Raw genomic sequence first — 20503 nt, 5'->3', positions numbered from 1 at the left:
AAGCTCATCTAGCTCTGATAGGAGGGTAAGTTGTTATACTTTTTCTGAAGAGTAAATTTAAGAAGAAATAAGAAAATAACTAGCAAAAATCTTAAGAATTAAAAAATAAACTTTTAAGAATCAACAGGCAGGAATCTATGCAGAGATTTATGTACAGGTGTGTTCATCATAACCTTAAAAGGGTGAAAATCTGGAAACAATGTAATGATCCCAAATTGTAAGATTTGCAAAATGCACTATTCTGATGCAACACCATACAACCACTATAAATTGTGTGGCAGGAAAAAAAAAAGAGGAAAGTATACATAATGTTGATCAATGAGGAAAAAGTCTGGTTTAAAATTATATATATAGTGTGATTCTGGTTAAGTTAAAGTTCTTGAATATGTAGAAAACAGAGTGTAAAGACATTGTTGATTTTCTTTTGGTAATGGTTTAGGATTTCGGGTGATTTCTATTGTATTTTGTATGCTTGTTTGTATTTTCCAAATTATATACAATGAACATAAACACTTTATAATTACACACTGGAGCCTTTTGGAGGGTGGAGATTGGGAGGAGGAAAAGAAGAGGAAAAATAATTAATGGGTACGAGGCTTAATACCTGGGTGATGAAATAATCTATACAACAAAATCCCATGACACAAGTTTACCTATGTGACAAACTTGCACTTGTACTCCTAAACTTTAAATAAAGGTTAAAGATGGTATTAATAACTATAAAAGTATATTGTATATATTATGTATAAGTACATTATGGCCAGTTTTTATAAAGTCTGGCCAAGGAAATCAATAGTTAGGATGCTCATGTAAAGGGCATAACTATTCTTCATTCCTGAAATTTCCAAATTCTATTCCTGTATCAGGTCAAATGTCAAAAATCCTACATATTTCTATATGACATTTTTATTTTTTATCACCTTCCACGTGGCAGCAGTTTCATTTTCTGTAGAAAAGTTTCAAAGAATTGTGATTTAATTTTATGCCACAGGTCTTATAAAGGCTGGTGCAATCTCATAAGAGGACTGACTTAGGCTCTTGTAAAATTTCTACTGAAAATGCTATCTATTGAGTGGGTTGCACTCCTCCTCCCAATACATGCTGCCAGCTCCTGATCTGCTGGCATGTTTTCTATTATTAGCAAATAGGAGCTAAATGTTTCTCTTTAACTTTAACCATGTTCAATTACAACACCCTTCTTCAGTCTTGGTTTGCTGACATAACGATATGCCTATTCCCTTAATTTCTCATCTTTCGTTCTTTTACTGACTTTCTATTTTAATGATTCCTAATAGGAAACAGATGGCACATTCAAAATTAGGACAAGTTAAGAAGAATGTAATAAGCAGATAACTGACAAAGGAGGGTGGGAATGCAGAGCAACCACAAGGGCTCATGCAGTGCTGGGTGGGGAGGGTCCCCGATGGGAGCTGAGACCTTTGGTGAAGGATACAACTGGTCAGCACAACCCTGCAGGGCAAGGAGCTGGAGAAACAACCCTCCCAGCCTCACACCTCTCCCCCATCTTAATCTCCCATGTTCCACTTTGGCTGAACCAAACCAAAAGCCAGAGGGTAAGGAAGCCATGTGTGAAAACTGTGCTGCAGAGCAGAATGGAGAGTGATACAAGCCAGGGAGAAGATACCCAGCACAAGAAAATTAATATCTTTTATTATACATTGTTTGGAAGTAGATGATGTCTATATGCATAAATAAGTAGCATTAATCTCTTTTAGGTGATGTTCACTTTGGTCACTTATGTAGGAAGCAAAGCTTCCTACTCAAATTGGCAATAAGCTATTTTCTGTTGTGATGCAGTCCCATGTTCTTATAACATGATGAGCTAAGAAAGTATTCTGGGGTAAACACATTAGTTATCTCCCCCTTAATTGAAATGCCAGGCGGATTAAAAAATAACTGTCACGTTTTCTTTAGGAGGAAGGTCTTTTTTTCAGTATGGGCATTGAAATACTGCATAATGATCATGTCACATGTTGATATTGCTGAAACGAATTTGTCTGTAATCTTGTTTAATTTCTTTCTTTTCACTATTCATTAAGAAGGGAGTATATAGACTGAGGATGTTGTATTTCAAAACCTGAAGTGTCAGGGAGAGTGAAAAGTGAAAAGTAATCAAACCTGAGTCATTCAATCATGACTTAGAGCCGAGGTGATTTTTGCAACCATTTAATCCAAACACCTCATTTTACAACTAAGGAGGCAAAACCCACAGAGCCTACATAACTTGCCAAGGTCACTGCTCTTGTTAACACCTCCCAGCTTGGTGGCATGCTTTCCTCTACACCATAACACCAAAGGAGAGTGGCATACTTTTCATTCATTAAATTCATTTATTCAGCTACTATTTTTGAGTGCCCTGTGCCAGGCACTGGGGCCGAAGCAATAAAGAAACTAGACAAATTCTCTTTTCTCATAGGGCTTACATTCTAGAAGTAGAAGTAGAAGTGAAGAGAGTCGATAAATAGATGTCAGGGGGTGACAAATGCTACGGAAAAAATGAAGCAGGATAAATAGACAGTGACAGGGAAAGAGGATGCCATTTTTGTTAGGCCATCAAGGACTCTTTCTGAGATGACATTTGTGCAGGACCCTGAATGCAGTGCAGGGGTGAGTCATGCAGATATCTGGGAGAGCAGTATTTCAGGCAGTGAGAACAGCCAGGGCAAAAGGCTGAGGGGACATATGCTTGAGAGTTCATGGACTAGGAAGTAGGTTGCTTGGGCTGGAGGTGAACGCAGGGAAGAGTGTTCGATGAGATCTAAGAGGTATGGCAGCAGAGTAGGGAGGCAGATCACACAGGGTCCCATATGTCCCTGCTAGGCCTCTGGATTCTATTCTGAGTAGAATGGGAAGGCATTGACGTGTTTTCTGCAGAGGAGTGACATGATCTGAAGTGAGTTTTAGAATGACCAGTCTGCCTGCTGTGTGGGAAACTGATTGGAGAGGCAGAGTGGAAATGGAAAGGGAGGAGACATAAATTAACTAGTAGATTAGGAAGCTATTATAATAGTCCTAATTATGTTTTAAAGGTAATGCCTTCTACCCACGCCAACAGGTAAGAGTATAAGGGGGGAACATAGAAGTCAAAGAGGATACCAAGGCTTTTGGCCTGAATGCTAGGAGACTAGGTTTCCATTTACTGAGAAAATAAAAACGAGGGAAAGAGTACGTTTGGAGAGAAAAGCAAGAATATAGTTTGGGAAATATTAGATTTGAGGAGTTAGACATGTGAGTCTGGAGTTCAAAAGAAAAATGCGGGCCCGAGGTATGAATTGGTATTAGGAAATAAACGGTATGTGAAGTCCTATGAATTGGCTGAGATCACTAGAGAGTACACATATGGAGAGGACTGAGCCCTCAGGGGACCCCAAAGCTTAGAATATGGAATGGTGAGGAGGATTCAGCCACGTTTACTGAGAGGAAGGTACCAGTGAGCTAGAAGAACAAAGAGAGAATAGCTTCCTAGAAGCCAAGGAAATCAAGTTTTCCAAGGAGGAGGCAGTGATCAATACCATCATAATAATTCACGTAAGGTGAGGACAAAGAATTGATCACTGAAAATATGGAGGTAAGCAGTGACCTTGGCAGGTGGGACATTGCTGGAGCAGAGGGACAAAATGGTTCAAGAGGGAATGGGAGGAAAGATGCTGGAGACACCGTGTATAGGCCAGGGAATGATGAGATTTTCTGAAGGGGGGATGTGGGGTCAAGGGAGGGTAGTTTACAGATGGAGGTTATAATGGTGTATTTTTAGGGTACAGGGAAAGACCTAGAAAAAGGGGGGATGGTGGTGGGAGAGAAATTCGGATGACCTTGAGTAGGAGAAAGGGGATAGGATACTGCACACAAATGGAGGGACTAGCCTTAGATGGGAGCCCAACACATCATGCACAGTAAAAAGAGGTAAGGTGAGGTAAGGGGGACAGGTTCTGAGAGGATGGCAGATATTATATTGGAAACCTGCAAAAATTCTCTTCTTGTGAAATATGATGTCAGTAGGAAAAGAAATCACACTAAAATCATTACATTTTCTTCAGTCCACTTAACAAAAGAATGGCACCAAGGGGGCCATGAAGAAGGGTCTTTTATCTCTTCACAACATATCTTGATACTTCAACTATGATCAAATTATCTTGATGATCTGATTTCCTGTAAAGCATTTAGACATCATCAGTCATTAACCCAGGGAGAAGAATCTTAAAAAAATTTTAAGAAGAATAGGGAAACAGACATAGTAAACAGTATGGACTTTTGGAACATATAAGAAATTCTACCAGAAAACAGGCAGGTACTAATAAGGACTTTTATCAATTACCTATCCACTGAATAGTTCTGAGTAAACAAGGACAGAACTAAAGTCATTAAAGTGACCCTAAATTAAATAGTCTGAAACTGAGATTTCTCAAAATTAATTAATCACAAAATTAACTGCACATAGCAATCATGATGATGGGCAGCATGGCACAGTGTTTAAAATGAGACCTGTCAGACCACTCAGGTTCAAATCCTTACTGCACACTTAATGTCCATGTGACTTTGGGGAAATTAGATAACCCCTATATGCCTCAGTTTCTTCATTTATGAAATAAGGATTATATTGGTATCTACCCCTAGGGCTGTTAAGAAGATTAAATGAACATAGAATGGTGCCTTGCACAAAGCAAGAACTGTCTAGGTGTCTGTTAATTAAATCAAATCCCTATGAATAATCAAGCCCTAGCAAGAAAGTATAGCCCAAAATTTGTACCTGGAGTTAATTTTTAAGATTCTTTCTCTAAAACTGTCTAATGGGAAATCTTTTCCAGAAAAACAAATACATCTGGCATTTGATTATCCAGGCTTCTCTCTCTCTCTCTCTCTCTCTCTCTCTCTCTCTCTGTCTGTCTCTCTCTCTCTCTCTCTTTCTCTGTCTCTGTTTTTCTTTCTCTCTCTCCCCTCCTCCCTGGTTTTTTCTTAAAACTATGTCCTGACAGAGGGTAGAAAGAGTCTATCAGCTTTGTCACTTTTTCAAAGACGCTTTAGTGGAAGTTTTATTTTTATAAGACAGTTGAAACCGGAAGAGTGAGCTTCTAGGATTACCATTCTACCATCTATGGGTTATCACACCACCTTTTCTGTTACCTGTTGACTCATGTACAGTACCAAAAGTTGACTGTATGCTCAGTCTCATGTTAGAAGGTTAAGTTAATTTAAATTAATATGTTAATTTAATAAAATACTTTAATGTTTATTTCTAAATTTTAGTAACAAAACAAGGAACATTATAAATATTTAAAAATTAGATGATCCCTAGTTTATTTCTTCTGCATAATTAAACCCCCTAGTCTACTTAATTTTTTTACATATACAATAATACTTAAAGAACCAATATTGAATCTTCAGAAAATAAAGTATGAATCCCAGTTTATTTTGGAGTCCTGTCTACATAAAATATATACTATCTTCTCCTTCTGATCACTGTATTATCCTGATAGTTAATTTGTCAATTAGGCTTTTTTTTAGTTCCCATGTTTGGAGTACTCCATCAGATTTCCAAAGAAAGACTAATAACTAAATAAAAAGTACTCTCTTAAATATCTTTGCAAGATCACAGGTCTAGGACCTATTAATTCCAAGAATCACAAAAGGGAGAGTAGAAACAGTTCATCAGAGCAGCCTTTAACCCATAGGGAGACTTCAGCTCTACTGGCAGTGAGTTTCTTTGCAGTGAGGATGCTTGCTGTGAGAGATCTCAGTGGATGGATGTTAGAGCCAAGCTCAAGCTGGTGTTCAGAGGGGTTCAAAGACATGTTTCCAGGGTTCCAAAAGTCTATGAGAGTTCTTATATTATATATTCTCAGGTTTATAAATATGTCAAAAGAGTGCTATAAGCCCATTTTAGATCTTCTGAATGTCACTGTACTCTTTGAGTCCTGCCATGGTGTTTTTATGTTCATACTTCAGATGGCCCTAGTAACATATTACATAAACTGACAATATTTACAGTTTAAATCATTTTGTCTAACTGGGATTCAGTTAGATCACTCTGTCTTTCTCTCACACACAGACAGACAGACAGACAGACACAGACACAGACACAGACACACACACACACACACACACACACACACACACACCCCTCTTTAAAAAAAAAACTCTCAGTCTCTCTGTTACACAAGGTTAACAAGGAGAGTGGGGCCGGGCGCGGTGGCTCAAGCCTGTAATCCCAGCACTTTGGGAGGCCGAGGCGGGTAGATCATGAGGTCAGGAGATTGAGACCATCCTGGTCAACATGATGAAGCCCCCTCTCTACTAAAAATACAAAAAATTAGCTGGGCATGGTGGCATGTGCCTGTAATCCCAGCTACTCAGGAGGCTGAGGCAGGAGAATTGCCTGAACCCAGGAGGTGGAGGTTGCGGTGAGCTGAGATCGCGCCATTGCACTCCAGCCTGGGTAACAAGAGCGAAACTCCGTCTCAAAAAAACAAACAAACAAAAAAAAACCAACCAACCAAACAAACAAACAAAAAAACAAGGAGAGTGATGAAGGAAAAGGACATGGAAGAAATGAATGACCTGGGCCAGGACCAGCAGGTACCATCTCACAGAGACCTCTCTGCTATGTGCTGTCTTCCAGGCAGCACTCTGATTTTCCCACTACCTGAAGCCCTGAGATCTGCATCACTCTCCTCAACAGCAGAGCATTCGATGGAGATAAAAGGCAATCAGTCACAGACATTCAAAGAAAACAGCAGAGGACAAGTCCCATATCCTGCAGTTCCTACAGGGCACATATGCCTGCAACAATTAAAACCCTCAATTGAAACACATGCATTAATAGAGAGTTAATAAACCCTATTGGAGTCAGTCAGGGCAAAAAGTCTGTACTCTAAGGCCGGAACTTTGATTAGCTATAGCAAAACTAATAACTTCTGTTAGCATAAGAGCATTCACACTAGAAAGCAGTCAGACCAGCAGGGGCCAGTGTGAAGATGGATGCCCAAATTACAGTTTGATGATACAGGAACAGGAAATATGAGGAGGTCTAAGCATGGATGAGAACAAAGGCATTCTTCTAACGGCCCCAACTTAAGTTAATGTTCGTTTAGGTTAGGTTAAGGCTTTGTTGATACTTCCCGAAAAAGGCAGGAAGTAAATTTCAAAGTCATACTCTACATTTGTGTGTACACATGCATATACATACATTTGCATATACATGTATGTATGTATATCTATCTATCTATATATATGCACATATATATTTAACTATATAGTAAATTTACTATATAGGCATGCTTAATTTAACCAGCACCAAACTATATAGTTCATTTCATTTTATACTTTTAGTTTTTCTCTATTAACTCTTTTTGTTGTGCTTATAAAGTCTGAGCTAAAAGACATCCTTCTGTATTATTAATAAGAACTTCCATTGACCTAGAAATCGTATGTCATTTTGTAACAGAGCAGGTAAACACTTCCCTTTAAAAATAATCAAAAAAGGGAAAATTTCTTGAGTGGATGATCTCTTATAATTGCATGAGGTATGGAGAATGGAGAACTGGGTATAATACATGTCACAATAAAGGCCCTTGGCATGTACTTATTGAACAAGTAATAAATGAATGACCATTTTGTTTGCACCCTTCATGCTCCCTTTGGAATTATCCATAATACTGTCAATGTATCTTACTAGGAGTTGATACCACTATACTATGTTAAAGGGTGGGGAGGCTATTGGAGAGGAGGCAAATGCCACACAGTACTATGCGCTAGAGGGCACTGGTACCGATACTCAATAAAAAAGTAAATAAAATATATTAAGCCATAGTATTTTCTGAAAGGTGACCTTGGGATTTCAAAATAAAACACATAATAGACAACTTATGTATATAGTTTGCAATAAGATCAGCAAGTAATGAAACTTATGAAGTTGGTGAATGTTTGATTTTTTGAACTATTTAGGTGCTAATGAGTACATTTTATTGATGATTGCCACTTAGAACTATAGGATGTACCAATAAGTCAAAGATTCTTTGGTTTAAAGTGGATATCTACAGATAACTATTTCTGCATGCCCTGTGATATAATTACAACATTTTTTCTTACTTGACCTTTCAAAGGATTCCACAGTCACTAGTGGTGGTAGAGTACTGCCACTCTAGAGACAGTCGGCTACCAGGTGAAGAGTAACTAGGCAAAGAGAAAATGAACTGCATTCAGGACATTTTCAAGTTTCCAAACCAGCATTAAAACCACTGCCTCTCATTATTATTATCTTTATTTCATTTCCATTTTTTCTATTTGGTTCTCATGATAATTTTCTAACTGCCTTCTGCTCTACCATTTCACTGCGTAACAAAAAGAAGAGTTACAATTAGAACATCATTTACTGAGTCCTTTCTAAGTGCCAGGCATCTGCTAACGGCTTCGCATGCATTCTCTTATTATACAAATACAAATACTATACAGACACAAACACTGAAATGGAGAGAAAGTAATTTCCCTTAAGACCCCACAGTTAACAAGTGGCAGGGCTGGCATTCCAGCTCGGGTCTGAGGGAATGCACAAAGCCCCGTGCTCAATACCACCCTGAGCCAGTCCCACTTGCAGTGGGCTCACTAAGTTCTTGGCCACTCACTCTATAGTTTGCTTTTTTCTCCTTCCACTGTAGCTCCTCTTCATCTTTATTCTGGTAAATATATCCTCTTAGGTCAGCTCCAGTACCTCCATATCTAGGAACTTCTTGGTTCAGGTCTTAATGAGGTTGTTAGTGTACCATTTAGTTATAGGTTTAAGGCAAATAATGGTTGAATAAAGTTGTTTTTGGATGCTCTCCTTTTGAGCCTTTAGTGAAATATCATTTCAGTGCCATGAATGTACCAGGGGATATGGAAACTACCCTACATTTTTCTTAGGGAGAATGCTCATCATCCAGTCCTTACATAGCTGGGAACTTCCTCTCCTCAGGAGGGTTCACAGTATGGCCTCTCATTCAGATTGGGACATGTGGGAGAAGGACTGAGCAAGTTCAGCTCAGCCCAATCTCTCTCTTAAAATGCCATCTGTCTTCAGGAGGCACTTTCCCCCTTCTCTGCCTTACAGCAAGCAGCCTGTCCCTTTACAGGAAGATCTGGATAGTCACAGCTCTTTCTGAGTCTAAAAAGGTGAGTTTGCTCAATGGTGGAAGTATCAAAAATGCCATGGGCCACAGGGGCCAGCCACAGTCTCTAATACCTGGACTATTAAATTCCACCCTCTTGTTTCAAGAGTCATTCATCCTTTTTCCTGAATGGTTCTACCTGCTTGCAGTTGAGTCATTTTATCGGCCTGCCCCCACCAACTATAATCGAATTTTGGGGGTCTATTAGCCTCATTTCACATCATATACTTTCTGTCCCTTTCAGTCCAAGCTGGCAGTGTTTCTGATACCTTTTTCCCCAAGAACCCAGCAGGCCCTCTGTGGACTTCATGGGAGTTCACTTCATTAGACAAAAGCTATACCATAATCTTTTTGAAACAATCTTGTCTCTCTCTCGGTCTCCTGCCGAGATGGCTAAGGGATACCACCCTTAAACTTCCTGGAGGCCCTCTAGTTTGAAAAGATCCATGAGAAGCACTCTTAATCTCCCAGAAGGGTTTTTTATATGACAAAATACTCGGACCTTTGATCTTTTCAAGACTAAAGCAAAGGATTGTATAACACCTCAGTCTGTTCTCCACGCCATACTGTTGGCAGTAATCTCTTAACTCTATGATCTTTTTCCATGTGGATAGGTCAAGTTCCCAAACCATCAAGTCTCCATCCTTTTCGCCTAACCTTCTTCTGTCTATTTAGCACTCTTCTTTTTACTATAAGCAGCAGAAAGAATATAGGTGGCACATTCATTTTTTTAAATTTTTTTATTTTCATTTTTTGTATCTTAGTTTGTCAACTAGGAAGTTCAGTTCTGGTTAATTTGTTTTCCATCTAACTGCAGGACATGACTGCCCTAGGCTTTCTGTCACCACATAACAGTGACCTTCCCTTCTCCAGTTTCCAACAATACATTCGTCCCTCTCTCTTCAGCCCTCACCAGTCACATTGTTAACATCCATATTTCTACTAACAGTTGATTCAGGATATTTTAGTATTTTTTCTATCATCCTCAAGATGGTATCTTCAAAATTCTCCCAGCTTCTTCCCACTTACAAATTCCAAAGCCACTTCTGCATTTTTAGGTATTCATTATGGCAGTGTTTCATTTCCAGATGTGAAATTTTGTATTAGTTTTTAAAAAATTGTTGTTGTATAAAAGTGTTTCAAATTTAGCAGCTTAAAACAACACTCATTCACTAGCTCAGAATTCTGTAAATCAGAAGACTAACACGATGTGGTTGGGCTCTCTGCTTATGGTATCACCAGGCTGAAATCGAGGTGTTGACAAAACTGAGTTCTCATCTGGAGAAAAAAATCTGCTTCCAAGCCCATTCATAAAAATCCAGTTCTTTATGGCTAGGGGCCTATAGGCTATCAGTCCCGTTTCCTTGCTGGCTGTCAGCCTGGGCCACTCTCAGCTCCTTGAGGCTCCCACATTCCTTACATGTGACTCCCTCAGTCTTTCATCCATCAACGGTGGTCACATCCTTCTCATGTTTCAAGTCTCTGACCATCACATCCTGCAATCACTCTGCCTTTAAAGGACTCGTGTGATTAGGTCAGGACCACTCAGATAATTTTAAGGTCTTCTGTGCCATATAACCTGACCCAATCATGGGAGCAAAATCCACAGTATTTATGGTCTGGGTGATTATACATGGAATGTCTGGAGGGTGGGTAGGAGATCCTGTGACCCATCTTAGAAGCATACTTATTTTGGTCTTATTCATTGATCCCTTTAAATTCAACAATTCTGAAAAAGTAAAGTTTAAAGCCTGGGAATTTTTTTTAAAAATCATTCTTCCGTGCTCACAATTTTTAGCTCTTTAGATCAGTATATTATCAGATTAAAAGACACAGGAGAAGAGATTTTATAATGTCATGATTCCGTGCTCTGATAAGAACCTACAAATTCCCACCCTGAGAGAATGGCTCTGATCTGAACTAGGGACGTACTCTGAATTCTCTCCTGCATGAGAGCTTCTGGAGTCTTCTGAAATAAGAATGGCTACAGTTCTCTAATCTGCATTCTGTTTATGATAGCGTACTGGTTTTTGTTTTAGACTGCTTCCCCTCTTCTTCGTTCTTTACAGGAAGCATATAATTTGGGTATTGTGACATCCCCGGAGGGCATGAGGGAACATCAAGTGCCAACATTCTACCAAAGCCATGCTTTTGGTATTTACTGGAATGACATCACAAGAAGCTAAGAATTCACAAAGTGACAGATCCCTCCCCAGAAAGATCTCTAAGGTAAGGCTGAAGGTCACATGCCCAGCAGAGTATCCTGATATCCTTGAAAATTTTCCCCACCCCTCAACTGTACAAAGTGGCTGGTATGCAGATTAGGAGTTAGCTAAATTAGAGAGATTTTTGAAATGCTAGATGAGGGGAAGACTTATATCTTTTTTTTATGTGAGTCTTGCTTAAAATCTCCATTTTGGAAGCAAGGCTAGAACCATCCTTGTAGTGGATTCCGTGGGACTCTAGACCAGGCCTCATGCACCAACATCTCCTAAATCTCACTAATGCAGAGAAATTTTTCTGTGATTCCTAAATCTCACTAATGCAGAGAAATTTTTCTGTGATTTAAGCTATACAAAGAGACACATCTAGAGAAAGGGTGATGTGGAAACCAGTATTACACAAGGTCCACCTAGCATGGAAATTTTGTTTCTTACAATAGCTCCTAGGGATCATTTATGGAGAGGCATTATCTTTTGATTTCATCATGACAACAATTTCAGAAATAGAGAGATGCTCCTGAAAAACATCAATATCATCTAACAACTTAGGAATCAAAACTTTCCTTGAGTCTTAAGATAAAACTATGAAAACTATAACTATTATATTCAACTTGAGTTTTAAAGCATACAAGAAAAGTGATTTAAAAAGCAGGGCATCTGCAAGGGTAAAATGAGCATCGAATACAAACCAAAATATTATTCCAGTAAATGGGCCATAACAGACAAATTGCTGGAAAGAAGAATTAGGAGGAAGATTACCTCTTGTTCAGAAATTATATAGTGGAGTTGTACACATGGCACAGTTTCACTGCCTCTACTGCCAGTCTCTTAGGAGAAGGGAAAGCCAGGTAGATGAGACAGCAGATGGGGGAAAAACGGAGCACCAGCTACCAAAGCGACACGTCTCACGACAGCGGGGAGCTGCTCAGGAAATTTTCTGCCAAGCTGCTGTTAAATGCTGAAGAACCAAAACGTGCCTCTAACCAATAAAATAGTTAAAGATAATCTATGTTCATGGTGAGTATATGTAAAGATAGCTAGAACTTCTGGTCAACATGTCTGAGTTGACATGGAAATCTCCTTTCTTACCCCAAACACTTAGAAATGCTGGAAAACTATAACACAGCTATACACACACACATACACACACATGTACACACACACACACACACACACACACACACACACACACACACACTGCCCCAGTGCCACAAAAACAGATGGGACCTAAAGTCAGAGCAGTCAGAGAATGCTGAAGCTAAAGATTTGAGGAAAACTGCAACCCAGTATAAGTCTGCATAGCTGGTGGCCAGGCCTTTAACATTTGTCATGGGACCTGTGCTCATAGGAGCTAGAATCAAGCTACTTAAAAGAGCATGAAGTCACATAAGACTTGTCCAGACACAAAATAAGGACTAGATACACCATGATCATTCTCTGCAAAAGTTCCAAGGAGACCAGAAGAGAAAAGGGGTCAAGTGCAGAACCCCAGGCCAGCGCTGTGCAACAGCCCTAAAGTAGACGTATTTTAGGCTCACGGAATAGGGTCCCAAGTCTAGAAACTGATACAAAATTGTTCCCAGGCCAAAGGGTAAAATGCATATGACCCTCAACAGAGATATACATGAGAGCCACCTGTAGAGATGCTCTTGCTACCAGTTCACAGTTCATGAAGGAAGCATAATTCATAAGAAAAAGTTTAATAACATTGATTACTTGATCATTTAAAATTTCCGTGACATTAGAGATAATACAGGAAAAATTAAAAGGCAAATGACCAACGGGTGAAAATATATGCAACACATATAAGTATAAAAAGGAATAGCATCTAGAATTTATAAAGCGCTTTTACATATTAATATAAAATGGATTTTAAAAGTATGAATAAGTGATTTACAGAGAAAGCAAACGGTCCAGTAAATATGAAAAGATTTTTAACTTCACGAATCATCATGGAAATGCAAATTAAAATATTAATGAGATACTTTTAAAATTTATCAGATTGGTAAAAATCAAAAAGTAAAGTTGTAGTATTTATAACCGCCTCCACCCAAATCTAATAAAGTTGAAAGTATATGAATCTACAACATAGTTATTCCCTTTCTAGGTGCACCTAGTGAAAGCCTGAACACATGCATCAGTACATGCTGGCTGCTGCAGCACAGTCTATAAGAACTGAACTGTGGAAACTTCAATGTCAACCACCAAAGAGAATGGATAAACGCTAGCTCATTTCTACTATGGAACACCAAAGAGAATGGATAAATGCTAGCTCACTTCTACTATGGAAGACTATGTAGCAATTAAAAGGAGTGAACTAGGTCTATGTGTATTAACACAGGTATATATGTTTTATTTTACTTTAAGTTCTGGGATACACGTGCAGAATGTGCAGATTTGTTACATAGGTATACATGTGCCATGGTGGTTTGCTGCATCCATTAACCTGTCATCTAGGTTTTAAGCCCCACATACACTAGGTATTTGTCCTAATGCTCTCCCTCCCCTTGCCCCCCACCCTCCAAAACACAGACATATTTTTAAAACACTGAAGAATGACATGGCATGATAGGCGTTCATGAAAAAATTAAAGTCACAAATTATATGTCAAAATATCTTCAAATCTATATATGCCTGGAAAGACAGAAGTAAAATTCATGGTCATGATTATCTCTGGGGAGGGAAGAAGGGAAATGGTATACTAAGGAAGGTCTCAAAAGAGGATTTCAACTTTATCTGTAATATTCTCTCCTTTATTTAAAATTTAAACATCTGAAACAAAATGAAAAATGTTAACATTTCAATGCTAGGCAATGTGTGCTCATATGTATATTATAACAATCCCTCTTTAAGAAATATTTTCTAAATGAAAAAGTGTTGTAAAAATAAAATAAATCATATGTCTTGGTCCTGCGCAATTGCTAGGGTTTGACCACAAATTTGGTTTAGTTTCCCACAACAAGGTAATGTCCTCTATACTCTCTATAAATAGGACAACAAATTTGATAGGGCACTTCTTATCTACCTTTTATTATAAAGTACAGGACGGTGATATGACACCCTGCATGAAGCTTAGCAAAATGCAACCAGGGACCAAAAAATGAATTCTCAGCATGGAGGCTTTCATATTTTTCAACATGTACCACTTTAATGCTCATAGGTATAGCTCCCATCTTGCATTCTAAGATGAGGAGAGGATATTTAATTTACACATATAACTAATGATACTGAAATTCTCCTCAGCCTTCATCTTTTCAGGCATAAGTGTCCTTGTTTTAAGCTGCATTTAGGTTAGCTATTTTGGTGCCTCAGACATTAAAATTGCTTAATTCTTTCTTCTATTACTCTGTTCGGTTTTCGTTTTAGTGTTTATGAGGCAATTGTCAGCCCCATCTGCAAGCTCAGGAAGCTCTCTCTCTCTGTCTCTCCCTCTCATCTTTTAAATGCCTTTCTCTCACTTCCAGAAATCTTACAGACTAGTAATGTCCTTCCATCCTCTCTTGTGTAACCATGCCAATTCCTCAACCCAAACTTAATGTGCACAATTAATTGTACCGATTCCCATTCTCAATATTTGAGTTATTTAATTTGTCTATCTTTGCCTGTCTTTGTAAACCCCCAGTAAATGAAGCTCTTTCCAAATTTCTTCATATGACATTTAAGTTGACGCCACATGTAAACAGATGCCTACAAATATAATACTTTGTGTGGTCACACTAATTCACAGTGAGGAAATGCTTTCAGGGCCCAAGTAGAGGGATATGCTTTTCATACACTGCACTTGCATAACAGTAAATAATTGGTTAAGTCCCCCCCACCCCCGCAGAGATATATAGTTCACTTACATTATTTGAAACATGATCAATATTTATGAGCTTCAGAGGTACACACAATTATTCCTTTAATCATCAACTCCCTTGATAGGGACTTGATAAAATCACCCTATTTACTTCCTTAGAAGCAGAAATCAAACTCGCTTTTGAATTAAAATAAGCACTGTGAAGTATATCTTCTTAGTAGCTGACTTTGTCAAATGATCATGTAACTTCTATGTATGTTGTTTTCCACACATGCTGCCTCTATACCAATTTGCTGATTTAAAGTCACAAAACAAATCAATAACAATGACAACCGAGGTATAATAAAATACTGGCTTATAGCTTTAAAATATATGGTTCTTTTACCCCTACATATTCAACTGGAACAACTTCTAGGCATGAGCTTCTTTGACTTAGTTGGTTACATAGTGCAAAACATCAACCATGTTCGCAAAAATGAAAAGTTTGTCCACTAATGACCATGAATTAATCAATCATTCTTAGCACTGGAAGCAGCTTTTCCAAAGGAAAGATTTTTTATACCATATAGATCACGTCAAAACAGGTGTTTAGATTAATGATATTTCCTTTTATTCTGCTTATCACAAATTAATTCACTTTTTGTGAATTATTTCTACAGAGGTTAGCAACTTCATTTAAAAAGTTATTACATCTGATTAAATGTCTAACAAAAATATTTTTATGGTAAATTTCATGATTTTTGTTATGAGAAAAACATAAATGCCTAAATAAGTATCTCACATATATATGTTTAAAACAAAAACAACCCTTAAGTGTACTCTATCTTCTATAGATTATCAGTAATCACTTCTTTTGGTGAATAGTTTTAAGATTGTGCAACAAATGTTTACTCAAAAGAGGAACGATGAATTTATGTTAGTAAATGAAAAACAAAACTATCTAGCAAATAGCCAAGAGGTAAACTCTTTAAAAGGCATTTTGACTTTCCATGAATTGCACTGTCTCCAGTATAATATATTCTACCAACAAGGATGTTTTTGGCAATTATTTCCAAGTTGCCATCAACACTATCCCAGTGCAGCATCGTTATGTACTTTGCCATGTCCTTACTTATTACAGGATTTAACAACCATCACAAACCTTGTCTTTTTTTTTTTAACCTACAGTACCTCTTCTAATCACAGGTACCTGTGCTCACACAGATCAACAAAGTGGGTCTCCTCCATATCAACAAATCTTTGAAGCTCAAATAAACTTTTCACTAGAAGCAACATTCCACTAGATCTTTATGAATGTTCTCAGAACTGCTGATAAGAATTTTATGCCAAACACCAAGACCAATTAAAGCTCAATCAGGCCAGTAAGCATTCATTCACACATTCATACCGAAAATAGATTTCATACTTGTTTTTTCTTCTCTGCTCTTTGGAATATTTCCTTCTTCTTCCACAGTTTCTCTTTCTCCTCTTCCTTTTCTCTTCTTCTGGCAGAAATTTCCATTTCTAGTCTTGCTACCTCTTCCTGGTGGGCCCGCCATTGAAGAACCTGAAATAAACAGAAAAACTTCATTCCAATAACTATGCATGCTGAAATTATTTCACAGGTCATAATAAGACTAGGCTCTATATCAAGCAGATGTCAATTTTTTTTCCAAATAGATGTTTAAATTCTATGTGCACATGACTGTGTGATATATCTGTGAAAGATGTATGTGCGTGTGTTAGTGTTAAAAGGAAAAGGCAACTTTAAAATCACCACATTCAGGAATTCTTCATCTGGATTCATGGAGTGGGGTTCCTAAAGAGTCTGTGATTTAACTCCAAAGAATCTGTATATTCCCACAAATAGTACATAAAAATTTTTGTGCTTTTGCATACTTTTTTCCAGAGGTTAAACAACTTTCAAAAATTCTCAAATAATCCTGAAATGCTGAAAAGTTTAAGAATCTCTGCTATATTTCAGTCTTCTTATTTTATAAGAATGGAAAACAGGCTTGAATTAAGATGAAAAATCATTGTAAGACACTTAAAACAACTTTCTGGGTACTGGTATGTGTTATTGGTAGAGGTGTATTTGGTACAGCCTTTCTGTTGGGTATTAGGTAATATGTAAATATGTGTCACGATATAAAATATGCATAGCCTTGGTACACAACTCTATTTCCAGAACATTATTTAAAGAAGACAATTAACTGGACACGTGCACAAAAATGTACCCATAGGAATGTGTACTAGTGTTCTGTTTAAAACAGAAAAGTTGAAAAAGTCTAAAGTCTGGCAGTAGGAGATGGCTTAACTCAATTGTGGTACCTTTATACGATTACCACTGAAAGAGGATGCCATAACTCCATATTCATTGACATAGAAAATATTCACAACATATTATTAAATGCAGAAAAGCAGACACAAAACCACATTTATGGTATGATCTCATTAATGTAAAATATCAACTATGCATCTATGCATAGAAGGAGATTTGGATGGGGACTTACCAAAATAATGATATTGGTTATCTCTGAATAGAATCATTTCCTGGGTTTAAAAAAAAAATTACTCTTTAAACCTTTCTGTGCTGGGTGACATTTTTTTCAATAAAAATGTATTATCGGTGTAAGTAGGAAACCAATGAAACTAATGAAATAAAAACAAATACTTATCTGATCCATGTATACATCTGGCTAAGAAGAAGACAGCAGGGAAATGCCAAGGTATGCAAAAAAAAATTTTATATTAGCATTCCCAATTAAATACTTCATTTTTTACACATTTGATGTAATCGTTATTTACAAATGGTAATATATAAGATGAAAAATAAATAAATAAAATGTCACACAAATAGTTAAAGTGACTCTAAACAATTAAGCTCATTTTGCAAAATTTTCATTTCATAAAGTAATATTTTGCCTTGTTTATCAAAATAACCCGGGAAATTTCTACTCCTGGCTTTTAAACACAGTTCAGTTTACCCCCGCTACTGCTTATCCTGGCCATCATATTGACCTTTTTCTTGGGAACCCCTTCCCTAGAATAGATCATCCCTGCCTTCTGTCCTGACCTGCTTTCGAACCTTTCCTTTCTATAATTTATCTTCCATCTTTCACTTGGTACAACTAAGCAATGTCATGTCATCCCATCACATATTACTAGTGATCTCCCCATGAACATGCAAGGTATAGTTCTCTGTCCTCTATTCCTCGACCTTGTGGTGAGATTTGACCCTGTTGGCCATAGCTCTATGCTTAAAACTCTTTCCTGCCCAGATCATGACACTGCTCTCCCCTGTTTCTCTACCAACACTACTGTTCTCTTCTTCCTGTTTCCTGTGTCTATCCTATAATCCCAACCCTACATTATCCTCTCATTAATATCCAACCTTTCTATGTTCATTATTTGATGTGCTCATCCTCTTCTAGGAGTTTGCTTCTATGACTACAAAATTCGCATTATCAGCTCTATCTTTTTGCCTGAAATCCAATCCTACATTAACAAATTCTTTAAGACTTAGCTATTTGTATGTGCACTTAAAATCCAACATTTCTGAAATTAAATTCAACATCTTTAACTTTGCCACAACTTCACATCAAACCCGGTGCACTTGCTTCTCCTTTCCAAATATCCTGGTTTGGTCTGTGGAACCACAAGTCACCATGCAGTCTGGATTTTTTTTATTACCATGGATACATATCGACATGACTGTCTCTTTACATTTTATATCTGACTTGGAAGCTCATATATTTCTTAAGCTCAGATGAAACTTTTATTTATAACAAACTAATTCCCAAACCATTGAGCGTGGCTGTAGTTCCGTAGTCCATCCAAAGGTTTTCTGCCAAAAGTATTTAGAACAAGATCAGAAAGTTCAAAAGGATGATGTCAACTGATCAATGTAGAATGTAAATAATTTAGTTTTCTCACTGCCAACCAATGCCCCCCTTTGATGTAGCTAACACGTAATCTCTAAGTAGCGTTCTTCCTCTGCCTTCCCTTATTTACATGGCCATTCCTATTCTTAGTTCATGAAGTGACTCAAACTACCCCCTGCTTGGAATGCCCTCAGATTTCCCCTTCTTCATAAAATATTCATGGCCCACATCTTTCCTTGAAACAGTCTACTGCCCATGCTCAGCTCTCTTGTCTTATCTCACTGACCACACCATAACTGCTCTCTGCATATGTTGAATATATTGTTGGTTTCCACTTGCACAGTCCATGCACTTGCTTTCCCCTTACACTGCCTAGCAGAGTACTGGGACATCATAGGTGTTCAATAAGTAACTTTTATTTAATCCATCAAAATGAATATTTTAAATAAAACCTGATAAATAAGAAAAAAACGTTAGCATTGGAACACACCACCTTATAACAATTGCTGAAATAATGGATCCTCGTTAATAATCATCAGTGGCTGCTAAAAACTTCATTTTAACAATTAATGGGAAACTTTATAATGAAGAGATCACGCTGGCAACAAACACATTGAATAATCTTAACATCATAGAGGAACAAGCAAACATTTTTCCTACTGATGGAAGCATACAGTATTCCCATGAATTATTCTTGCCAAAAAATAAAATTGAATCTGATCAAAGCTCTAGTCCTACCCACCAGGTTACAGGAAATTCAGCCAACAGAAAAACACATTATGCAATAGTACATGGGAATATAATCTGCAAAATTAAAATTTGTGAACCCTCAAAGGACTTTAACAAATTACAAGAAAAAAATGAAGGAAGAACTATGAATTGAAAGATATTTAAGAAACATACTAACCAAATGCAATATTTGGATTATGTTTGGGTTCTGATATAAATAAACCAATGTAAAAAGAAATTATGAGATAATTGGAGCTATTTGAATACCGATTGGTTAGTTGATGCTATTAAGGAAATACTGTTAGTTTTTAGGTATGAAAATAGTGTGGTTATGGTCTACAATTTTAGAGATATACACTTTAATTTTAAAACTAGATACTTAATACTTACAGATGATATGATGCTTGTGATTCTTACTATTATTTCAAGGGGCATGGGGGAGTAGGTAAGAATACAGATAAAATAAACTTGACTAATGAATGGATAATTGCTGAAGTTAGGTGATAATAGACTTTTATAGGTTTTTAAAATTTTCCATAATAAAAAATTTATTGAAAAACAAAATAAACTATAAAATATAATGCATATGAAAAGAGAGTTATATAGTAAAATACTGTAGTCTCAAGGTTCTGAAGCAGTAGGAAGGAAGATTTGTGATACACTGAATTACTGAAAAGAAAAATTCAGCCTTTCTGAGTACTGAGACTATTTTTAAAAATTGTAATGGAA

General features: G+C 37.3%; 1 protein-coding gene and 1 long non-coding RNA gene across 7 annotated transcripts in view; one reads left to right on the top strand and one right to left on the bottom strand.

Annotated features, from left to right (window-relative positions):
- Positions 1–1735, top strand: part of LOC104649957 (uncharacterized) — a 62918-nt gene extending 61183 nt beyond the window's left edge. Inside the window, exon 5 of the long non-coding RNA XR_743710.1 lies at positions 1296–1735. This is a non-coding gene — a long non-coding RNA (uncharacterized LOC104649957). The remainder of the gene's footprint in view (positions 1–1295) is intronic.
- Positions 1–20503, bottom strand: part of CCDC148 (coiled-coil domain containing 148) — a 342429-nt gene that overhangs the window by 137498 nt on the left and 184428 nt on the right. For all 6 annotated transcript variants that reach the window (XM_074399652.1, XM_003921954.4, XM_074399655.1 and 3 more), the window contains one exon: positions 16588–16728. In XM_074399652.1, coding sequence (XP_074255753.1) covers positions 16588–16728 — 141 coding nt within the window. The remainder of the gene's footprint in view (positions 1–16587; positions 16729–20503) is intronic.

Source organism: Saimiri boliviensis, chromosome 5 (genome assembly GCF_048565385.1).
Source record: "Saimiri boliviensis isolate mSaiBol1 chromosome 5, mSaiBol1.pri, whole genome shotgun sequence".
Taxonomy (NCBI): Eukaryota; Metazoa; Chordata; class Mammalia; order Primates; family Cebidae; genus Saimiri; species Saimiri boliviensis.
Note: the sequence above shows the minus strand (reverse complement) of the source record. Positions and strands in the feature narration are given on the sequence as shown.